We start from the raw sequence: 20,103 nt of genomic DNA on the forward strand, positions 1-20,103 counted from the left end.
AAACTGGATATCCGTGTTCATATACAAAAAATAAACTCAAAATGGATTAAAGACTTAAACATAATCTCTGAGACCACAGAACTCCTGAAAGAAAATGCAGAAGCACCCTGTTTTAGCAAGGAATGTTTGGACTACACCAAAAACACAGTCAACAAAAGCAAAAATCAAACTAAAAACTTTCTGCACAGCAAATAACCAACAAAAAGAAAAAGAAACTTTTGGAATATTTGCAAAGTATACATCTAATAAAGGATGAATCTAGAATATATAAGGAATTCCTACAACTCAGTAACAAAACACAGATACCTATTAATGGGTAAAGGACCTGAACATTTTTTCAATGAAAACCTATAAACGGCCAATAGGTATATGAAAAGATGCTAAATATCACTCATCATTAGGGAAATGCGAATCAAAACCACAATGAGATATTACCTCACATCTACTAGGATGGCTATTATCAGAAAGTCAAAGATAACAAGTATCGATGAAGATGTGAAGAACATTTGCATTTTGGTGAGAACAGAAACTGGTACAACTGTTTTATGGAAAACAGTGTGGAGATGCCTCAAAAAATTAAAAATAGAACTACCACATGATCCATCAATTGCACTTCTAAGTATATACCCAAAGGAAATAAAATCATTTTTTTAAAAAGTTTATTTCTTTTTTTTGGGGGGGGGGGGGTGCGGGTAGAGACAGAATCCCAAGCAGGCTCTGCACAGTCAGCGTGGAGCCCTATGCAGGGCTCACACTCATGAACCAAGAGATCATGACTTGAGCCAAAATCAAGAGTCAGATGCCTAACCAACTGAGCCACCCAGGCACCCCCAAATCACTTTAAGTTTATTTTGAGAGAGAGTGAGCACGCACAAGCAGAGGAGAGGCAGAGAGAGAGGATCTCAAGCAGGCTCCACACTGTCAGTTCAGAGCCCAACACGGGACTCAAACCCACCAATTGTGAGATCCTGACCTGAGCCAAAATCAAGAACTGGATGCTTAACAGACTGAGCCACCCAGGTGCCCCTAAAAACCACTATTTTGAAGAGAGATCTGCACGCCTATGTTCACTCCAGTGTTCTTCAGAGTAACCAAGATATGGAAACAACCTAAGTGCTCATCAATAGCTGAATGGCTGAAGAAAACACGGTATATGCGTACAATGGGGTATCATGCAGCCTTAAAAAAGAGAGAAGTCCTGTCACTTGCAACAACATGTATGAACCTGGAGTGTAGTTTGCTAACTGAAATAAGCCATACACAGAATAACAAATATTGCATGATCTCTTATACATAGAATCAAAAAAAAAAAGTCAAACTCATAGTAATAGCACAAGAATGGTGGTTATCAGAAACTGTAGGGTGGGGGCGCCTGGGTGGCTCAGTCAGTTAAGCGGCCGACTTCGGCTCAGGTCATGATCTCGCCGTCCATGAATTCGAGCCCCGCATCGGGCTCTGTGCTGACAGCTCAGAGCCTGGAGCCTGCTTCCGATTCTCTGTCTCCCTCTCTCTCTGACCCTCCCCCGTTCATGCTCTGTCTCTGTCTCAAAAATAAATAAACGTTAAAAAAAAAAAAATTAAAAAAAAAAAAGAAACTGTAGGGTGGAAGAAATGGGGAGATATTAATCAAAGGGTACAATGTGTCATATATGAGTAAGTTCTCAAGAACTAATCACAATATGGTGACTACAGTTTATAATGTACCATATCCTCGATATCTGCTAAGAGTAAGTAGATCTCAACTGATTTCATCACACATATAAAAGGTAACTATGGGATGTGAAATATGTTAGTTTGATTATGATAATCATTTCATAACACATACCAAAACACCATGTTGTACATCTTAAATAGTTATTTGTCAAAAATCAAGTCAAGAATTAAACCAGGAAATAAAATTCCTTTTGAATTTAATTTTTATTACAACTACTAAATAGTATTCAAATGATCCAATATATGACAAGTGATTAATACAAAAAATATATTTTTTGATATATATCTCTTAATGAAATTGATAGTGTTTTTCCCCAATTAGTTGATGAATCTATCTAACCTATCTAAAGCAGTGGCCATTACTTAATTTAGATTGAGTTCAGTATCAATTTCAATTGATCCGCTTCCAGGTTTTTGTTTTCCTATTGTAGGCACTAAAAATAATTAGATAGACTTTATTATGGCAATTTCCATCAATTTGCTTATTTTTTATTTAAATGTCACCAACTACAGTGATTGATAAGCAAAAACTATTTTTCAATCATTTGGCAGTTCAAAATAAACCCTTCATCTTTGTTGAAAACAAAGAAATACAAGTCTCGTAATCTACAGAAGGATTTATGACATCATTTGTCAATCACTTTCTCAAAACTAATCATAAATTTCCCTTTCGAATGGTGACCTAGAGGTTTTTCCACTCTAGGACAAAAATGACGGTAAGACTCCAGTTGGTCAAGAGATGTGCCTTTCCTTTGTAAAAGTCAAAGAAGAGAGCCAAGTTCCAGAAAGAACTTGCATAAAGCAGGCTATTTTCTAGAAAGAAGAGCTTTAGGAATGAGTACGTATGAACTAAGGAATCATATACTGATTCCATTAAAATCATACTTGTGCCCCTCCACATTCCTGAAGAAGTAGTCTTGTTTACCCAGAGGGTCCCCCATCTCAGGATAGCAAGGGTAGCAAGAGTCGGAAGTGTCCTTAATTTCAGTCACCAAGTAAGTACAAGCAAAAGCGTTGCTCTTTAAAATGTTTTCCAAGGAATTTCTAGAAAAATGGGAGCTTCGGATGGGAGAACAAGGGCTGGATATGCTGACCACAAGCAGGTACTAGCTCAGATGTCATACCAGGAAACCTACCAGGAGACTCTATTTTTCATATTCTGAAGGCTAAACATTTAGATTACTGAGCACTATTTGGCCATATTACTGCGGCTGGTGCTAAACAGAAACCAGGAGGTTTATGATATAGCCCCTGTCTTTCAAGAAGCTTCCACATCATGTGAGTCATCTGCTAAGGAAATTAAATGTAAGCAGGAAGAAACTATGTGGGGGATATTATTAAGCTCAGGGGGAAGAGAAGGATGGCAGCTACATGATGCATCATTCTAGGAAAGAATAACGCGATGTCACAAGTTGCTGGCAGCATGGGTGTCTCCAATGAACTACCCTAGAGAAAAGTTAGGTGTGGACGTAGGCCATGACAGAAGCCATTTGCTAAAAGAGAGGACTACAAGAGCACCACACACAAAAACGATGTGCCCTTTTCGCCTTTTCCCCTCCTCCCAACCTCAGTCCTACTCAAAAGTGGTAGAAAAAGTATATGGGCAGGCAAAACAAGAATAGTGAAAAGAACTATAGTATATTCCTCCCTCCTACAGCTTTCTGGAGGAGCTGGAAGAAAAGGAACAAGTTTTGAAATGGCATAAGTTTTGACTGAAACCTGAAAATTCTAACACCCGAACATGGTATTTAATACCTAACAACAACAAGAGCTATGCTTTCTGCCAAGATTTCTTCAAAGGATATGAAGGGAGATTCTAGTCTATGTCTGAGAGTAATACTGGGATAAAAATTAAGTTGTTTGCTACTCACACTCTGCCAGATTTAGCCCATCTGATACAGTGGTTACATAAATTGAATGGAATAATAATGAAAACAACTACAAAAGGTTGCTCTGAAAAAAAAAAAAAAGTCACGGATTGTAAAGGGAAGTAATTTACAAGTTGTAAATCCATCACAGAGATGTTGATAATCATAATTATATATACTTTCTCCCAAGCTCTCTCATGGCCATTTTCCACTTTAGCTCATAGGGCCTCTTGAGCCAGCATCTGGAACCTGAATCCATGTTTTTCCTTTAATGCAGATGTCACTAGTTACAAGGATTGCCAAATCAGCTTCCTTTACTTCCAAATAAATTCTCAATGAATGTAATTCCTGTATTTGGCCAATGTTGGTCTCTTTAGGCTTCATTTTGTTCTGTACCAGTCGCATCAGCTCAGAGAAATGTTACTTCTGGTGAATTTATTTATGTAAGCTGAAGCAAGCTCATGTTTTTCAAGATGGAAATGAGAGAAGATGGGACTCACGCCATTCTAGTGTTTACCTTTAGGTTCATTAAAAACAGGCACACTTTTTGATAGATCACATATCAATTTAGTATATTTGATCTCCGCTCTGCAAGAGTAGCAGGCTAATGAATTATATTTCAAAACTCTGACATTACTAAATTAAGATGTAAACTACTGTTTTTAAAAAGCCTGGTTAGCTTCTTTCAGTTTCTATGCAGTCTGTACTTAATCTCTCACACACTTGTCCCAACCCCTTGATACAGATAAGCCTTCCATTTGTGGCTCTACTATTCCTTCCATAGTTTGACAGATTGTTACAATTCTGGTTCAGAATGTTGAGTTTCCAGAAATGGGTACTGGAGCCTATATTTCTCATCATTTTCATGAGGTAGAAGAAAGTTTTGTCCTCATATCCATAAATATATTTCTCTAATAATGCACCTCATTAGTTTTTTTTTTTAATTGCTCCTTACCTTTATATTACTTTCAGAGGGTTGGGAGCAGAGACCAATTAACTTTCAAATACCTTTAATAAAAGATATAGAGGTACCTTTAATAACACTATGGCATAAAAGAGATACAATAAGTATGGCAAAAACAAAACCACCCCTCCTCCCCCCCGCAAAACCAGTGCTGCTTCCCTCTATATCTTTTTTATTGTGGTAAAAACATGGAGCATGAGATCTGCCTTTTAAATGCTTAAGTGTACAGTCCAGTACTGTTAACCGTAAGTCCAATATTAGATAGTAGGTCTCATACAATTATTCATGTTGCATAACTGAAACTTTGTATGTCTTAAAGAACAACTCCCCATTTCCCCCTCCTCCCAGTTCCTGGTTTTTTTTTTTTTTTAAATATTTTTAAAGTTTATTTACTTTGAGGGGCATGGGGAGAGAATCCCAAGCAGGCTCCATGCTGGCAGTGCAGAGCCCTATGCGGGGCTTGATCTCACAAATTGACATCATGAGCCAAAATCAAGCTGGAAGCTTAACTGATGGAACCACCCAGGCACTTCTGGTTTGTTTCTAACAACTAATTTCCTTGCTTTCATTTTTCTGGTACCAAGATTTATCTTCACCCTCCACGGAAAATTATCAGCTTTTGTGTCTTAGGCAAAGATGGTCATTATTTATAGGCACAGTGTTACTGACAGACTGGTGAGGACAACACAACCGACCCCTTCCCCTTTCAGTCTGTCATTCTTACGCTCTCTTTCCTTTGTTGGCGGGGGGGGGGGGGGGTCATGAAGGGTATGGGCTAAAACTCAAATCACCAGGTGTCTGGAAATGGTAAAAAGCTACACAAGGGTAGCAAGTGTTTATGGACCTCTATTCATAGAGAACAAAACCTTTCCTGGCTGAGAGACTATGAAAATCCATAAACAGTTTCTTTCATAACTGAAATACAGTTCACATACATTCTCTTCCCTCCATTATAAAATAAAAACTTTAACTCACTACTACTCTTTGTAAATCAAACTTGTCTATAAACACACTTTTATGAGATCTCAGATTCTATTTCCTAAGTTATGCACCAACCTCACACACTGTTTCCGCCTAATTGCTGGCAGGAAATGTGAACTACAGGAATGAAATAGGCAATGACTAGAAATCTTGATTAAGCTTATTGGAAATATGGACTAAATAAGGCACTTTAATTAGTATCAGACAAAAGAATGAATTGATATCCAATACAGCAGAAACTGTTAAAGCAATAAAACATAGAAAACGTGTCTGAGGCATGATTCGCTATAATGATGGAGGAGATGAATCTCTTTCCTGTTGTGCAAGGTGAGTTCAAGACAGAAGTTACCACACTGCTGAAAAGCCGCAGTTGGCCAGCTTCAGAAGACACATCTTTAAGGTAATCTGCTCCTGGGATACATGATAAATATAAATCATTTAATTCAATTTATAAGTTAACTATGTGTTCATGAGGAAAGAGAAAAGCAGTATTTTAGCCAAATTTCCTTGCGGTCAGAGTAATAAAAAAGAGTACTGGAGGATTATTGTAATACTTTCTAACTTCTAAGCATTTTAATTCACTTGAATTGTCCACTTACATGTTTCCTATTATCAGAATCTCGTTATGAATACATCATAAATTAAATGAGAAACACCTGGGGTGCCTGGGTGGCTCAGTTGGTTAAGCCTCGGACTTGGCTCAGGTCATGATCTTGCAGTTTGTGAGTTCGAGCCTCATGTTGGGTTCTATGCTGACAGCTCAGAGCCTGGAGCCTGCTTTGGATTCTGTGTCTCCCTCTCTCTTTCTCTCTCCCTCTGCCCCTCCCCTGTTCACACGCACTCACTCGCGCACCTGCTCTCTCTCAAAAATAAACATTAAAAAAGTTTTTTTAATGAGAAACATCTCATGAAAACCTATTTGTGAAAAAAGTTGTTAAAATAACTTTACTGATATAAAAGTTAATTTATTTGATTGACCAAATATTTGAGTATCAAATAAATTTTATAGAAATTATGCTACATGAAAAGGCCAGATATAAAAGACTACATACTGCATGATTTCATTTCTATGCAATGTCTAGAAAAAAGAAAATTATAGCACTGGAGGTAGACAAGTGGCTTCCTGGAACTGGCATTTGGAAAACTAAATATGGGCATGAGGGACTTTTCGAAGTGATGGATTTTAAAACTGAACTGAGAGTGGCACCAGCTGGTAGTGGTATAAGCACATAAATTTACTAAAAATCATCTACATGACAATGGAATAATTTTATGCTATATGAAGTTTAGCTCAACAAAACTTTTTAAAAAGATTCTGTAAAAAGAAATAACATGGTATGCAGATTCTTAGGGCATTTGCACTCCCTCAAGATTACATGGATTACTACTGTCATAGGGCTTATGTCCCCACCCCCACTTCTTATGTTGAGGCACTAATCCTCAGTATGATGGTGTTTGGAGTTAGGGCCTCTGGGAGGTAACGGAGTTTGAATAAGGTCATGGAGGTGATGATCGCTCTCTCCACTATGTGAGGGTACACAGGCAGAACTCAGCCATTTGTAAACCAGGAAGAGAGCCCTCAGCAAGAACCCCACCTTGCTGGTGCCCTGATCTCAGACTTCTAGTTCCAGAATTGCGAGAAATAAAGGTTCGCTGTTTAAACCACGGATTCTACAGTATTTTCATTCTAGCAGCCCAAATGGAGAAGTGTGGTGCTGCTGTAACAAACAAATACCTAAATATGTGGAAGCAGCTTTGGAACTGGATCAAGGCTGGAAGAATTCTGAGGTGCATGCTGGAAGACGCCAGTATTACAACGAAGGGACTCTAAAGGAAGTTCTGGTGAAGACTCAAAGCAATGAGAACTACAGAGGAAGCTTCTGTCTTCTTGGAGAATATATAACAAACAGAATGTTGGCAGAAAATATAGATGGTAAAAGCAATTTTGATGAGGTCTCAGTGGAAATGAGGAATAGGTTATTGGAAACCACAAGAAAGACGATCTTCATTACCAGAAGCAAAAACCTGGCTGAAGTGTGTTCATGTTCTAGTCTTTTGTGAAATGTAGAACCTTCCATGCAGTGAACCTGGAGGTTTACCTGGGGAAATGTCTAAGCTGAGCACTGATGAGCAGCTTGGTTCCTCCTGACCGCTTGCAGTAAAAAGCAACAGTGATCAATGGATTAAAGACAGAATTATTCTGCAAAAAGGTACCAGATCATAAAGAGTTTAAAGATTCATAAAAATTAAAAGCAGGTACAGAAGAGAACACCAAAGGTGTGGTAGACCAACCATTTGATAAGGGGGTAAGTATAGGTATGAGCCCTGAACCTCGTCAATCATCCCAGCAGGAACACCACTGAACTAAAGGAGATGGAAAGAAATGAAGGAAGGCTGTTGAACTCCTCAGCCCCTACACAGATGGACCATAGATTCAGCTATGAACACATTCTAGTCTTCAAAGCAAGGGAGGAATGACTCCAGAAGTGACTCAGAGATCATTAGGGCTGCCAATCCCAGCACAGGCCTTGAGTGCAATAAGCCTGTGGGGCAGGGCAGGTCGGTGGGGGGGGGGGGGGGCACACAAAGGGCTATCCCACCCTTGGTTTCAAAGGGTAAGACCTCTTCCCAGCAGGACCTTGTGGATAGGGCCATCACCTTGGTTTCAATAGGCCAGATGGCAGGCACCAGAAGCTGCAGGGGCAAAACACCCATCACACAGGCATGAGCACTGCCTAAGTGGTTCTACAAGGCAAAGCATAGAAGGAAAGAAGAGTATTCTTGAGCCTTAAGGTCTAAAGGAGTTTGTTTTGCTAGCTTTTAGATTTACTTGGGGCTTGTACTCACCCCTCTATTCCTGATTTCCCCGTTTTTGAACGGGAAGATAGATTCTGTGCCTTTCCCACCACTGTTCTTGGGAAGCAGATGACTTACTTGAATGTTTCACAGGTTCACAGCTGGAGGAATTTTGTCTCAGAATGAATCATAATTTGGGTTTCACTCATATCTGATTTAGATGATATTTAGATGAGACTTTGGACTTTATACTTCAGGACTGATGCTTGAATTAGTTAAATCCTTTGGGGCTGTCAGGATGGAATTTATGTATTTTGCAGGTGAAGATATGAATTTTGAGAGGCCGTAGGTAAGATGTGAAGGATTGAATGTGCACACCCAAAGTTCATATGTTGAAGCTCTAATCCCTAATGTGACAGTGTCTTAAGGTGGGGCCCTTGGGAGATAACTGGATTTGGAGGAGGTCATGAGGGACCTCCATGACGGAAATGGTGCCCCTGTAAGAGGATAAAGAGATCAAAGAGCTCACTGTCTACTCTGTGATGATCTGGCAAGAAAGTGGCCTTCCATTACCCAGAAAGAGGGCCCTCACTAAGAACCATGACCATGCCAGCACCTTGATCTTACACTTCCAGCATCCAAAACTGTGACAAATAATGTCTGGTGTTTAAGCCACCCAGTATACAGCATTTCTGCTACAGTAGCCTGAACTAAGACACACAGATTAAATAAACTAAAATAGCTGATATGAAAGAGCTTCCAACCAGTGAGTGGTGACATACTGTTGTGTTTCCAGTGGGTTGAGAGTGACTTCAATTCCCTCAGTCACTGGTGGGTGGGGGGGCATGACAGCATCTGAGGCTTGTATCTTCTTGCAGCTAAGAAACTACTTCCACAATTTATCATACAAATAACACATGTCCCTGGCTCAAGGCTCCTTGATGAATGAAAATGAAGAAAACATATGGACATTTACGGCATGCTGATAAAGCAGTGCACAGAAGGAAATTTATAGCTCTAAATGCCTAAATCAAGAAAGAAGACCTCAAAAACCTAACTTTCCACTTTAAGACACTATAAAAAGAGCCAACTAAACCTAAAAGAAAAAGGAGAAGGGAATAATGAAGGTTATAATAGAAATTAATGCAAAAAAAAAGTATCAGTAAAGCAAAAGGTGGGTTTTTAAACATCAGAAAAGATAAATTTTTAGCTAGATGGAATAAGAAAAAGATAGGAGATTCCACTTACTAGAATCAGAAATGAAAGAGGGAATACTTTATGGAAATAAAAAACATTATAAATGAAAAATATAAATTAACTGTATGCCAGTAAATTAGATAACTTGAATGAAATGGCCAAATTACTGGAAAGATCCCAAATACCAAAAGTGACAAGGAACAGAGGATCTGAATGGATCTATAACAAATAAAAAGACTGAATTAGTAGAGAATTATCCATAAAGAACAGCCCAGCCCCAGACAGCTTCACTTGTAAATCCTACCAAACACTTAAAGAAGAATATCAATTCTTCATACCTTTCCAAAAAAAAAATTCAACAAAAATGAAAACAAAGAAATGAAACCAGAGACCACCTCCAAACTCATTCTATGAGGCCAATATAAAATCAGATAAAGAATTCACAAAAAAGGATATTAGTACACCACTCTCTCTTACACAGATGCAAAAATCCTTGACAAAATACTGGAGAAGTGAATCCAGTAACAAATAAAAAGAATTATACATCATGAGCAAGTGCAAGTTATGCCAGGAATGTAAGGCTGGTTTGACACCTGAAAATTAAAGAATATAATACACCATAACAACAGGATAAAAAGCAAAAATCCCTTATGATCATCTCAACAGATGCAGAGAAATTGTTTGACAAAACTCAACACCTTTTAACGATGAAAACACTTAACAAGCTATAAATAGAAAGGAACTTCCACAAATTGGTTTATAGGCATCTACAAAAACCCCAGAGCTAGCATTGTACTTGGTGAAAGATAGAGGCTTTCCTACTAAAATCAGGAAGAATGAAAGGAGTTATACTCCTGCCAATTCTATCCAACATTGCACTGAAGGAGAGAGGGTAATTAGGTAAATAAATAGCATCCAGATCAGGTAGAAATACAATTATCACTATTTGCAAATGACATGATTTTATATAAAGAAAAATCTAATAAACCCAAAAAAACCCATTAGAATAAAGTACAGTAAGGGTGCAGCATAGAATATCAACATCTAAAAAAAAAATCAATTGTCTTTATATACTTAAATAATCCAAAAACAATTTCCTTTATAATAGGGTCAAAAATAATAAATTAAACCAAAGAAGTGTAAAACTTAAACTTTGGAAACTATAAACTATTGTTAAAAGAAGCAAAAGATCTAAATAACTAGAAAGACATTCCATGTTCATGAACAGGAAGACTCAACACTGTTAAGATTGCAACACTCTCCAAATGGACCAGATTCTACACAATCTCTGTCAGAATCTCAGCTACAGATACCTGCAAAATCTTTGCAGAAAATGACAAATTCATCCTAAAGGTCATATGGAAATACAGAATAGACAAAATAATCTCAAAAAAAAAAAAAAACATTACTGGATGGTTAAAACATCATACAAGGCAAAACCAAACAAAAACCCACTTCATACAAGGCAATGGTAATCAAAATAATATGGTACTAGCATTAAGTACATCAACGAAATACAACTGAGATTCCAGAAATAAACCCATGTATCCATCTACGGTAAAGTGGTTTTCAAAAAGGTACCAAGAACACTTAAGAATAGTTTCTTCAGCTGAAGAATTGGACAACTGAATTGTCAAATGAAACAAGTTGAACCCTTATATCATATTGTGAACAAAACTCAACTGAAAATACATCAATGACCTAAATGTCAAAGGAAAAACTATGAAAGTCTCAGGAGAAAACATGGGGATAAGTCTCTGACTTTGGACACCAGATTCTTGGGTATGACGCCAAAAGCACAAACAAGCATCGACAACAAAATAAACTGAATGATAACAAAAGACAATATCAAGGAAATAAAAATATAAATCCACATAATGGGATAAAACATTTGCAATCATATATATAAGGATTTAACATTTAGAATATACCGGTAGCTCTTACAACTGAAAAGATAAACAGCCCAGTTAAAAAAGGAGAAAAAGACTTGAATAGACTTTCCTCTAAAGAAAATCTACAAACAGCTAATCAACAAATGAAAATATGCTCACAACTCATTAGGAGGGAAGGGTAAATGAAAGCAACATGAGATACCACTTTACCCCCACTAGAAGGACTGTGTGTGTATGTGACAAATAATAAATACTGGTGAGAATGTGAAGCAACTGAAACATATATACATTGCTGGTGGGAAAATAAAATGGTGCAATCACTGTGGGAAGCAGTTTAGTAGACCCTCAAAAATCTAAACACACAATTACTCTGTAATCCAGCAATTCCACTCCTATGAATACACCTAAAACATTTGAAAACAGGAACTCAAACAGATATTGGTACAACTTTAGTTATAGCATTATTCATAGTTGCCAAAAGGTGGAAACAACCCTAGCGTCAAAAATCTAGATGAAACAAAATGTGTTTACTTTAGACTATTATTTAGCCATAAAAAGGAATGAAGTTCTGACACACGCTGCAAGATGAAAGAACCTTGAAAACATGATGTTAAGGGAAAGAAGCCAGTCACAAAAGAGCACCTATTATATGATCCTATTTATATAAAATGCCTGGAATTGGCAAATCTAGAGAGAAAGAAAGTCACTTAGTTGCTCAGGACGGGGTAATCTAAGTTTGTTAGGAAAAGGGTAAAGGGTTTCTTTTTCATGTGATGAGTATGTTCTAAAATTGCTGATGGTTGCATAATTCTGTGAATATACTAACATATACTAATATAGCTGTCCTTGAAAACAGAAAACAAACTTCTCCCTTGACTCCATATGCCTGGCCAAAACTGGCCCCAATCGACTTCCTTCTAGCTCCACAGCCTTCTTTTAGGTTTAGAAAATCTCTTAAAAGAGTTGTTTACCCTCATTATTTTTACCTCATTGTCACAACTCAACGTAACTCAACTCTACTTGCCTGCAAGAGTAAATACTACGACCTTAAATATTTGCTGTGACTAAGTCATAAAAATAAGTGCAAGCAACTGAACTAGTAAGTTCTGACAATCTACCAGGTACTAGAAGATCAAATAGGACAAGATATCTTCCCCTTTCTCAAGGGAAAACAATACCAAATGAACAGATGAGAAACACATTGGTCTAAAAATTAAAATGAGCCAGAAGATATCTGCTCCATATTGGGTTATCTAAAAGATCTTCCCAGCAAGTGAAGTTTGTGTTAAGATTCTTAGTATCAAGGATCCAGCCGTACAAAGTAAGAAAGCAGGCAGGCACAGGGAAAAAGCAAGTGCAATGGTAACAGGCTGAGATGCTGAAGGAACTGCATGAAGTCCAGTAACTGACCAGGGAAACCGAGGGTCAAGGTGAGGTCCCAGAGGTAATGAGGGGCGGGCTAGGGGCAGACCTGTATGGCTTTTTGTAAGGCAGGGTGAGAAGCTGCAACTTGCTTCTTCCTCCATCTCATAATACTCTGTGCACATCTGTCCTGTTACACGTCAACTTGTGTCTCTACCTTAAACCGTGCCTGCCCTACAGAGAACGAAAGGTTTCATTTACCACTATGTAACCAGTGCCTAGCCAGGATCTGAACCGATGTCTCCTGTATGATTAGTCCCATCATCATGCTGTGATAAGACAAAAATCCTAAATCCTGAGGAAGGAAAAAAAAATTCTTTTCTATAGGCAGTGTACAAATGAAAGCCAGGCAATTTTCACTCAAATTCCTCAGACTAGCCTGGTTATTTCTACCAGAGACTGTGATGCTTCCCAAGTTTCAGTTAAAAAGAACATCTTCCAAACTTAATTAAACTCATTTCCACAATCTGAAACATAAAACTGCCAGCAGAAAACAGCTTTAGCTTCTCTGATTACTGTATGGTTGTCATTAACTGCTTCTCTACCTCAAGCCTATTCCCTAAGTATTCTAAGACATTGTGCCAAATTGTAGCTACCTCAACATAAGTGTTATAATATATGGAAATGGAAAAGCTATTAAGTTACAATTCTAGAAACTGAAATAGGATCAAGCACTACCTTCTAAATAACATATAATGCATGTTTTCCTTTTAAATAACTTACCAACATTTAATTGCCTAATAATTAGCTTCTCATTTGCATGTTAGATTTTCTGTTCGTACTACACAGGGATTCTGCTACAGTTCTATTTACGGCATCCTTATCTAGAAAGGCATACAATAATTCTAGCACAGTTCAGACAAGCCTGGCCAAATAACACAATGCTGCAAATAAACAAACGGGGTTTCTTTGGAAGGGGAGAATTTTTTTTTTTTTAAGTGCCTTACTGTGGCCTTGAGGCTTCAGCCTGGTCTGTCTGCAGTTTTTCTCCTCCTTCCACTTCCATTGTACAATAAACAATTCGATTGGGAGCAACAGACTTCAAACCTTGAACTTCCATGATGACAATCTAAAGATAAAAAAAATTTAAATGATACATCAAGTTGGCAGCCTTTAGCAATATACAGAGATAGCAGCATTGACTACAATTAGAATGACCAATTGAATAAATTATCTGGTAACACCAATGGTATTTTTTCTTCCTTAAAATCCACCTGTATTCATGAAAGGTAAAGTAAATAACATTCTGAAGAATGTTCAATATTTCTGAATGTTCAATATTCTGAAGAATGTTCAAGATTTCTTCAATATTGGAGTTGAAGAATATTGAAGAAATTGAATAAATTTTGAAGAAATTGAAGAAATATTGGATATTGAAGAAATCTCTCCTGCCAGCTATTACAGTACGGTTAAAATCTCTAAATATAAGCCCTACTGAATTAATAAGTGAGGTATACACTCAGATCCTTAAAAAACGATCGCAAGTCTGCATCAGGTAAAGCAGAATGACCAATGAAATCTCAGTGAATGTGCTAAAACATGTACAGGTTGAGTTCCACATAAAGTGGAATACGATTTATGAGTGGTACACATCATCATAATACCAATTCACTGTTATGAATATATGACATCAGAATTTTCTATATTCACTTATTTTAGATGACTACTACTATTTATAGAAGAATATGCATTATAGCAGGTGTGTGTATTATGAAATATGGAAAATTTAACTTGCCAATGAACATCTTTCTACTAACTTCACAAGGAAAAAAAAGGACTTCTTCATCCACTAAAAGTATGTGCTAATTTAAGGCAGTTTACTGGAAAAGGGTAGAAGGTGATATTATTTTATGCATCTATAAGTCCTGGAAAAAAGGGAAACAATTTTTTTTTCAAGTGAGCCTTTTATACTCATATAAAAGGCTACTGATTTTAAAACACTGTAACCTAACATTTTCACTGGGTATACACATAAAATATGATTATTGAATATTACATGCTATAGCTTTTTCAACCAAAACTTGCAACCCAAAAGTTTCCTCAGTTCTCAAATTGCATAAAATATATTCAATGGCATTTTCATAATATACATTCATGTCTTTACTGATCTCGTGTTGTATTTGTACAAACAAGATAAACAGCATTCATGCCAAGTAGCTACCAGAATATCCACTAAAAAATCATATATTGATCACTTAATGTATTATTAAAGTCATTACCCCTTTCATGAATTGTGATATGAATCTGGAGGCAAAAGGTCCCAAAGAAGCCATCTTAAAAAAACTATTTTTCCTTTCACTCTCCAGCACAACAGAAGGATTATGTTCATAAAACAAATGCCAAATTTGTTTTTCATGAAAAAATAGGAAACTAATCACTAAAAAAGGTCAAACTCTGAACCATTTTCCTCCTCAATCAAGACTTCTGTTATTTTATTGCAATGAAATGCATACCAAGTCACGAATAAAAATAAGGACTTAACTGAAAACAGACTAAGAACTAAAAGATAACAGAATTATCTTTCACAGCTTCCCTAATACATTCAAGGAAGTTGAAGTAAAGCACTTCATCTTATTGATGGAAAGTAAGCAAAAGAAGGTATATATTCTTAATAAGTCAGCTTCATTGTTAATCATTTTGAAACTCGTTAAAACTAAGCAGAAACTAAAACAAATGAGATCTGTAACCCTATCGATCAAAAGCCAACTCCACATGGACTTACTACCATGACCCTAATGACTTCTTTTTTTGGTCATTTGTAAACTTTTTTTTTTTCTTTTTTTAAGTTTATTTGAGAGGGAGCTCGAGCAGGAGAGAGCAGAGTCAGAGGGAAAGAGAGAATTCCAAGCAGGCTCCTCACTGTCAGAATAGAGCCTGATGGAGGGGCTCATACTAACTGTGAGATCATGATCTGAGCTAAAACACTTAAACGACTGAGCCACCCAGGTGCCCTGACCCCAATGACTTCTAAGTAAAATTTTTGGAAGGTCACTTAAAATACGGGAAGCAACAGAATCATGTACACATGATAAATCTAGAAATGTTTTAGTTCCTATTTGGGAATAGGTTTATTTGCACTGCATCTCTTTCTACAGTGTGTTTAATAGTCAAAGTTCAAAAAAGAAGAAAGGAAGCATATGCTTAACACTATTTCTGTCACCTCTACTACAAGCTACCGTAAACAGGACCTCCTGAAGCATACAACTCAGGAAACTGTTTTCTGCTCTGCAAAACAATACTCCCATCTGTGCCAGGAAGGTTTTATTCTGCAGAATTGCCACTTTCAAAAGAAGGAACTTCCGTTTGGAATCCATACATATACACAAAACAACACAATTCTGCAGATCTGGTTTCCAAAAGGAGAAAAAAAATACAGCTAGTCTCAATCATTAACGATAAAGACAGCCCAGAATCCCATGAACCATCAACTAACCTAATTTTAGGTAACGGTTTCTACCAATTCCCTGCAAGACTTGACAATGCAACTACAGAAAATAAAACTAGTCTAAATTTCATCTTTTCTTCCCCAATCTCTCTGTGACTGATATGATAAAGATAAAATATACAGAGTTATTCTAGAAGCAAAAAGAAGGGAGGCACGTACAAAATATAAAACTTGGTAACATGCTTCTGAATTGTCCAGAGTTCTGTGGCATCAGGGTGTGGGCAGGTTTGAGAAAACAAAGCTGAGCAGTATATGGGGACCACATATACCAGAGAAAGGAGTCACAGGGTCTGCAAGCTTAAAACCAGTGAAAACCAACTGTTCTCATGCCAGCGAAACCCATTCCTCTTCTCTTACGACATGCAGACTCAACTTCATAGATGAACATCTGTTGTCCTCCCCTGACTTGAATATTTAATTTTAAAATCCCATTGTATGGCTTACAGTTTTGTGGCTTAGCTGGTCTCTTGCTTTACTATTCTCTCTGAACTGAAGGCTTCATGAATGGAGAGACCTGAAAGTAATCATGTGTGGCCAACTGCTGCTTTTTGAACCACCAAAGGCCCCAACTCAATCAGTATTTATCAAGCTAGTTGTGTAGCAGGCAGTGTTTTAGGCTCGTGTGATACCTCAGTAAACAAAAGACCTCAACTTCCCATAGCTTACATTGTAGAATAAATCAGATAATGAATAATAAACATAATAACTGAATTATATAGTAGGTGGTTAAGAGCTGTGGCAAAAATTCAGCTTGAAAACAGAATAGGGTGGGGTGAGAGAAGAGAGCAGTCAGCAGCAATTTTAAAGAGGGTGATAAAATAGGAGTTTTTCAAATCTGCACTTACCCCTTAGACCCAGATTTCAGTTCCTAGAAAAAACCTTTCTCACTAGACCAATTCTAAGCTTGACTGATGAAATGTGAGACCCTTAAAGTGGATTAACTACTTGCCTTTCAGAATTTTCTTAGGCTGAGAAGCAAGGCTTGGATAATGGGCCAGGGATAATTATGGAGTTTAGCTAGGCTGAGGTCAGAGGCCCTGGGGACGGAGGGGGACCTGTCTATTCTCTACGGGGTCTACAGATACATACTGTGTATGTAGTTTGCACTGAATGTGATTTCATTTTGTTGTTGAACACACATCTCCTATTTATAATACTGGGGGCATCATGGAAAAGATCTGTATTATGCTAAGGAAGGAAAATATCTGCCTTTATACACATAGCAATAAAGAACATCAAAATGATTTTATAAATATACAAGCTTCTCAGACCACACAAAATGAAGTTTTAACTCCTATTCTCCCCCAATGCCATTTTATTGCTAAATGCTCAGCCCTGTTTAAGACACTGGCGATGAAGCATAGAACAACGCATGGCTTCACACAGACACTAACTCACGAACATAATTTTGTTTTTAAGTAGGGAAAAAAGTCCATAAGAGCCAATTATTTACTATTGTTTACAGTTTTTTAAGGAATAGAAAAAAGAGATGATGTTCTGAACTGTTTCCAGTTCTGCGTGTTTATATAATGGCAGATTTATACATGACAAAAATAAGCTGCTTTACAAATTATAATAAACTCATTTTGTTTCATACAAAGCCTTAAAAAAAACTGGGCACTTTATATCTTGGTCAGTAGGAAAACTGAGACAGGTATGCTAAGAAAATTCGACATGTAAGATACTGTGTATTTTCCCTTTAAATATCTCTTTAAGATATTGGAGAGATTGAGAAGAAACCCAGTAATGACAAGAGACTGAGAAGAAAGGCAATAATGGCACAATCATTAGGGAACCCTAGAACTGAGGCTTGAGTCAGAAGAAAACCTATCTCTACTCTGATAGTACATTTAATCTGTTAACCTACACAGAAATCATTAGCCTGGAAGTCAAGAAAGAGAGAGGCAGTTGGCTTATCCCGAAGCCTGAATTTACCTTAGAGTTCAACAGGCGGAGGAAAGAACAAAAAGCACACATTTTTCTGCCACAACCTAAGCAAGCCAAGAGTAAGAAGTATCAACAGGGAAATTTAAAACGGTACCTCCTAAGACTCCATGTACTTTTCTCTGTCAATCCACAAACTCAAATAGCAGTACTGGGTACCAGCAAAGTGACAATTTAACAATGCAAGGAAGGAGTTAGAAGTTTTAATTTTTGAGAGAGCTATAAATTTAACCTTGAAATTGTGTGTCTGTTTTATGTATAAACACAAAAATCTTACATGGATTAGCTCAAATACACAGATTAGCAATGAAAAAATGTAATCATGAAAAACCTCAAGTGGTTGTGGCAATAAGAGTCCGTATCAATATCTGGTTTCCAGTGAATTATATAAAAATGATAAAACTCTGAAGTCTCAGGAAACACAATATTATTTATCTTTTTAAAATTTATTTATTTTTGAGAAGGGGGGAGGGGGGAGAGAGAACACGCATGAGCAGGGAAGGGGCAGAGAGCGAAGGAGAGAATCCCAAGCAGGTTTGGCACTATCAGCACAGAGCCCATCACAGGGCTCAAATGAGATCATGACCTGAGCCAAAATCAAGAGTCAGACACTGAAACTGAGCCACTCAGATGCGCCTCCAGGAGGACAATTTTAAATGTGTCACATCTGTTCCTGGTCCTTAAAATATTATCTATAACAAAAATGGACATCCTGGAAAGGAAGAACTACTTATCATCTATATTCACCCAATAATGTGTTTCAAAGCTAGATGGTGTGAGTTGAGGCTAGAAAAACACAAGTGAGGTAGATTAAAAACAAAGCTAAACCAAAACCTGAAAGCAATTCCCAAATTAGAGATTTAAATCATGTGTTTAAAGAGTGCTTTGGTGTTTAACTTTATCAATAAACGTACACCAGCCTAGTTGGCACAAGATGACTTCCCTCAAAACTCATTTTATTATTTAATCCTAAAACTGCTGTTAGGTTTAAAGAGCAATTTGCATTAATTTGCATTCACAACCTGATTGTCTAGCAAATGAAGAATAATGTAACTTCTTCAAAATATATTACACTGCTTTAAATTCAAAGAGTTACCACAAAGGTCAGCAGAAATTATTTTGCAGCCTCATTTAGGCTGTCAGAGGTGAGTATGGGATAAAGACACTTACCTCCAAGGTGAATGACAGCACTACGTCAGATTTTGACAGCTGAATCTCATTCTCATCTCCAATGTCCAAAAAGGCAGAATTCTGTGAACGTTTTAGTTTTTGTAGTTTAAATTCCGGACCACCTTTTGAAACTGGAAGACTCTCCAAATTGGCCATTAGCAAATTCACTGAAGATCGCAACTCTTCTATATACATATTCTCCATTTCTTTTGCTATGAATTTGGGGAAGTTTCTTTCCTTGAAAATAATTTTAAAATAACGTTACAAAAGACATATTTCAATTTTATCATAAAAGATCACATGATATATATATGTGACTCAGAAATTATGATACTCAGTATAAATGCAGCTACCCAATACTTGAGTCTTCAGGCTTTAAAATTATGAGGCTTTGGCAATTTTGATTATGTATAAGAGTACCCTACTTATATCCCTTACTCAGAATCATTATGGTACAAGATGAATTACATTTTCACATTAACTTTATTTTTGATAAGGTTTTGCTTAAGTAAAAACTGGAAACCTACATGAAAGAAACTTTAGTGTGTGTATCGATCTTAATTAGCCACTGGTAACTTTGAAATGCTTGGGGTAAGAAAAATGTTCAGTACAGGATGCCTTGCCTGTTGGGAAACAAACATTTTAAATCTCTCCCTTACCACAGATGTGTATTATTGAGAAGATATCCTTTTTATAAAATAAGCATTCAAA

General features: G+C 37.1%; 1 protein-coding gene across 8 annotated transcripts in view; it reads right to left on the reverse strand.

Moving 5' to 3' along the window:
- CADPS2 (calcium dependent secretion activator 2) overlaps positions 1 to 20,103 on the reverse strand; it is a 539,410-nt gene that overhangs the window by 294,341 nt on the left and 224,966 nt on the right. For all 8 annotated transcript variants that reach the window (XM_042970898.1, XM_042970882.1, XM_042970892.1 and 5 more), the window contains 2 exons: positions 19,393 to 19,629; positions 13,781 to 13,902 (listed from right to left, as the gene is read on the reverse strand). In XM_042970898.1, coding sequence (XP_042826832.1) covers positions 13,781 to 13,902; positions 19,393 to 19,629 — 359 coding nt within the window. The remainder of the gene's footprint in view (positions 1 to 13,780; positions 13,903 to 19,392; positions 19,630 to 20,103) is intronic.

Source organism: Panthera tigris, chromosome A2 (assembly GCF_018350195.1).
Source record: "Panthera tigris isolate Pti1 chromosome A2, P.tigris_Pti1_mat1.1, whole genome shotgun sequence".
In the NCBI taxonomy this organism is placed as follows: Eukaryota; Metazoa; Chordata; class Mammalia; order Carnivora; family Felidae; genus Panthera; species Panthera tigris.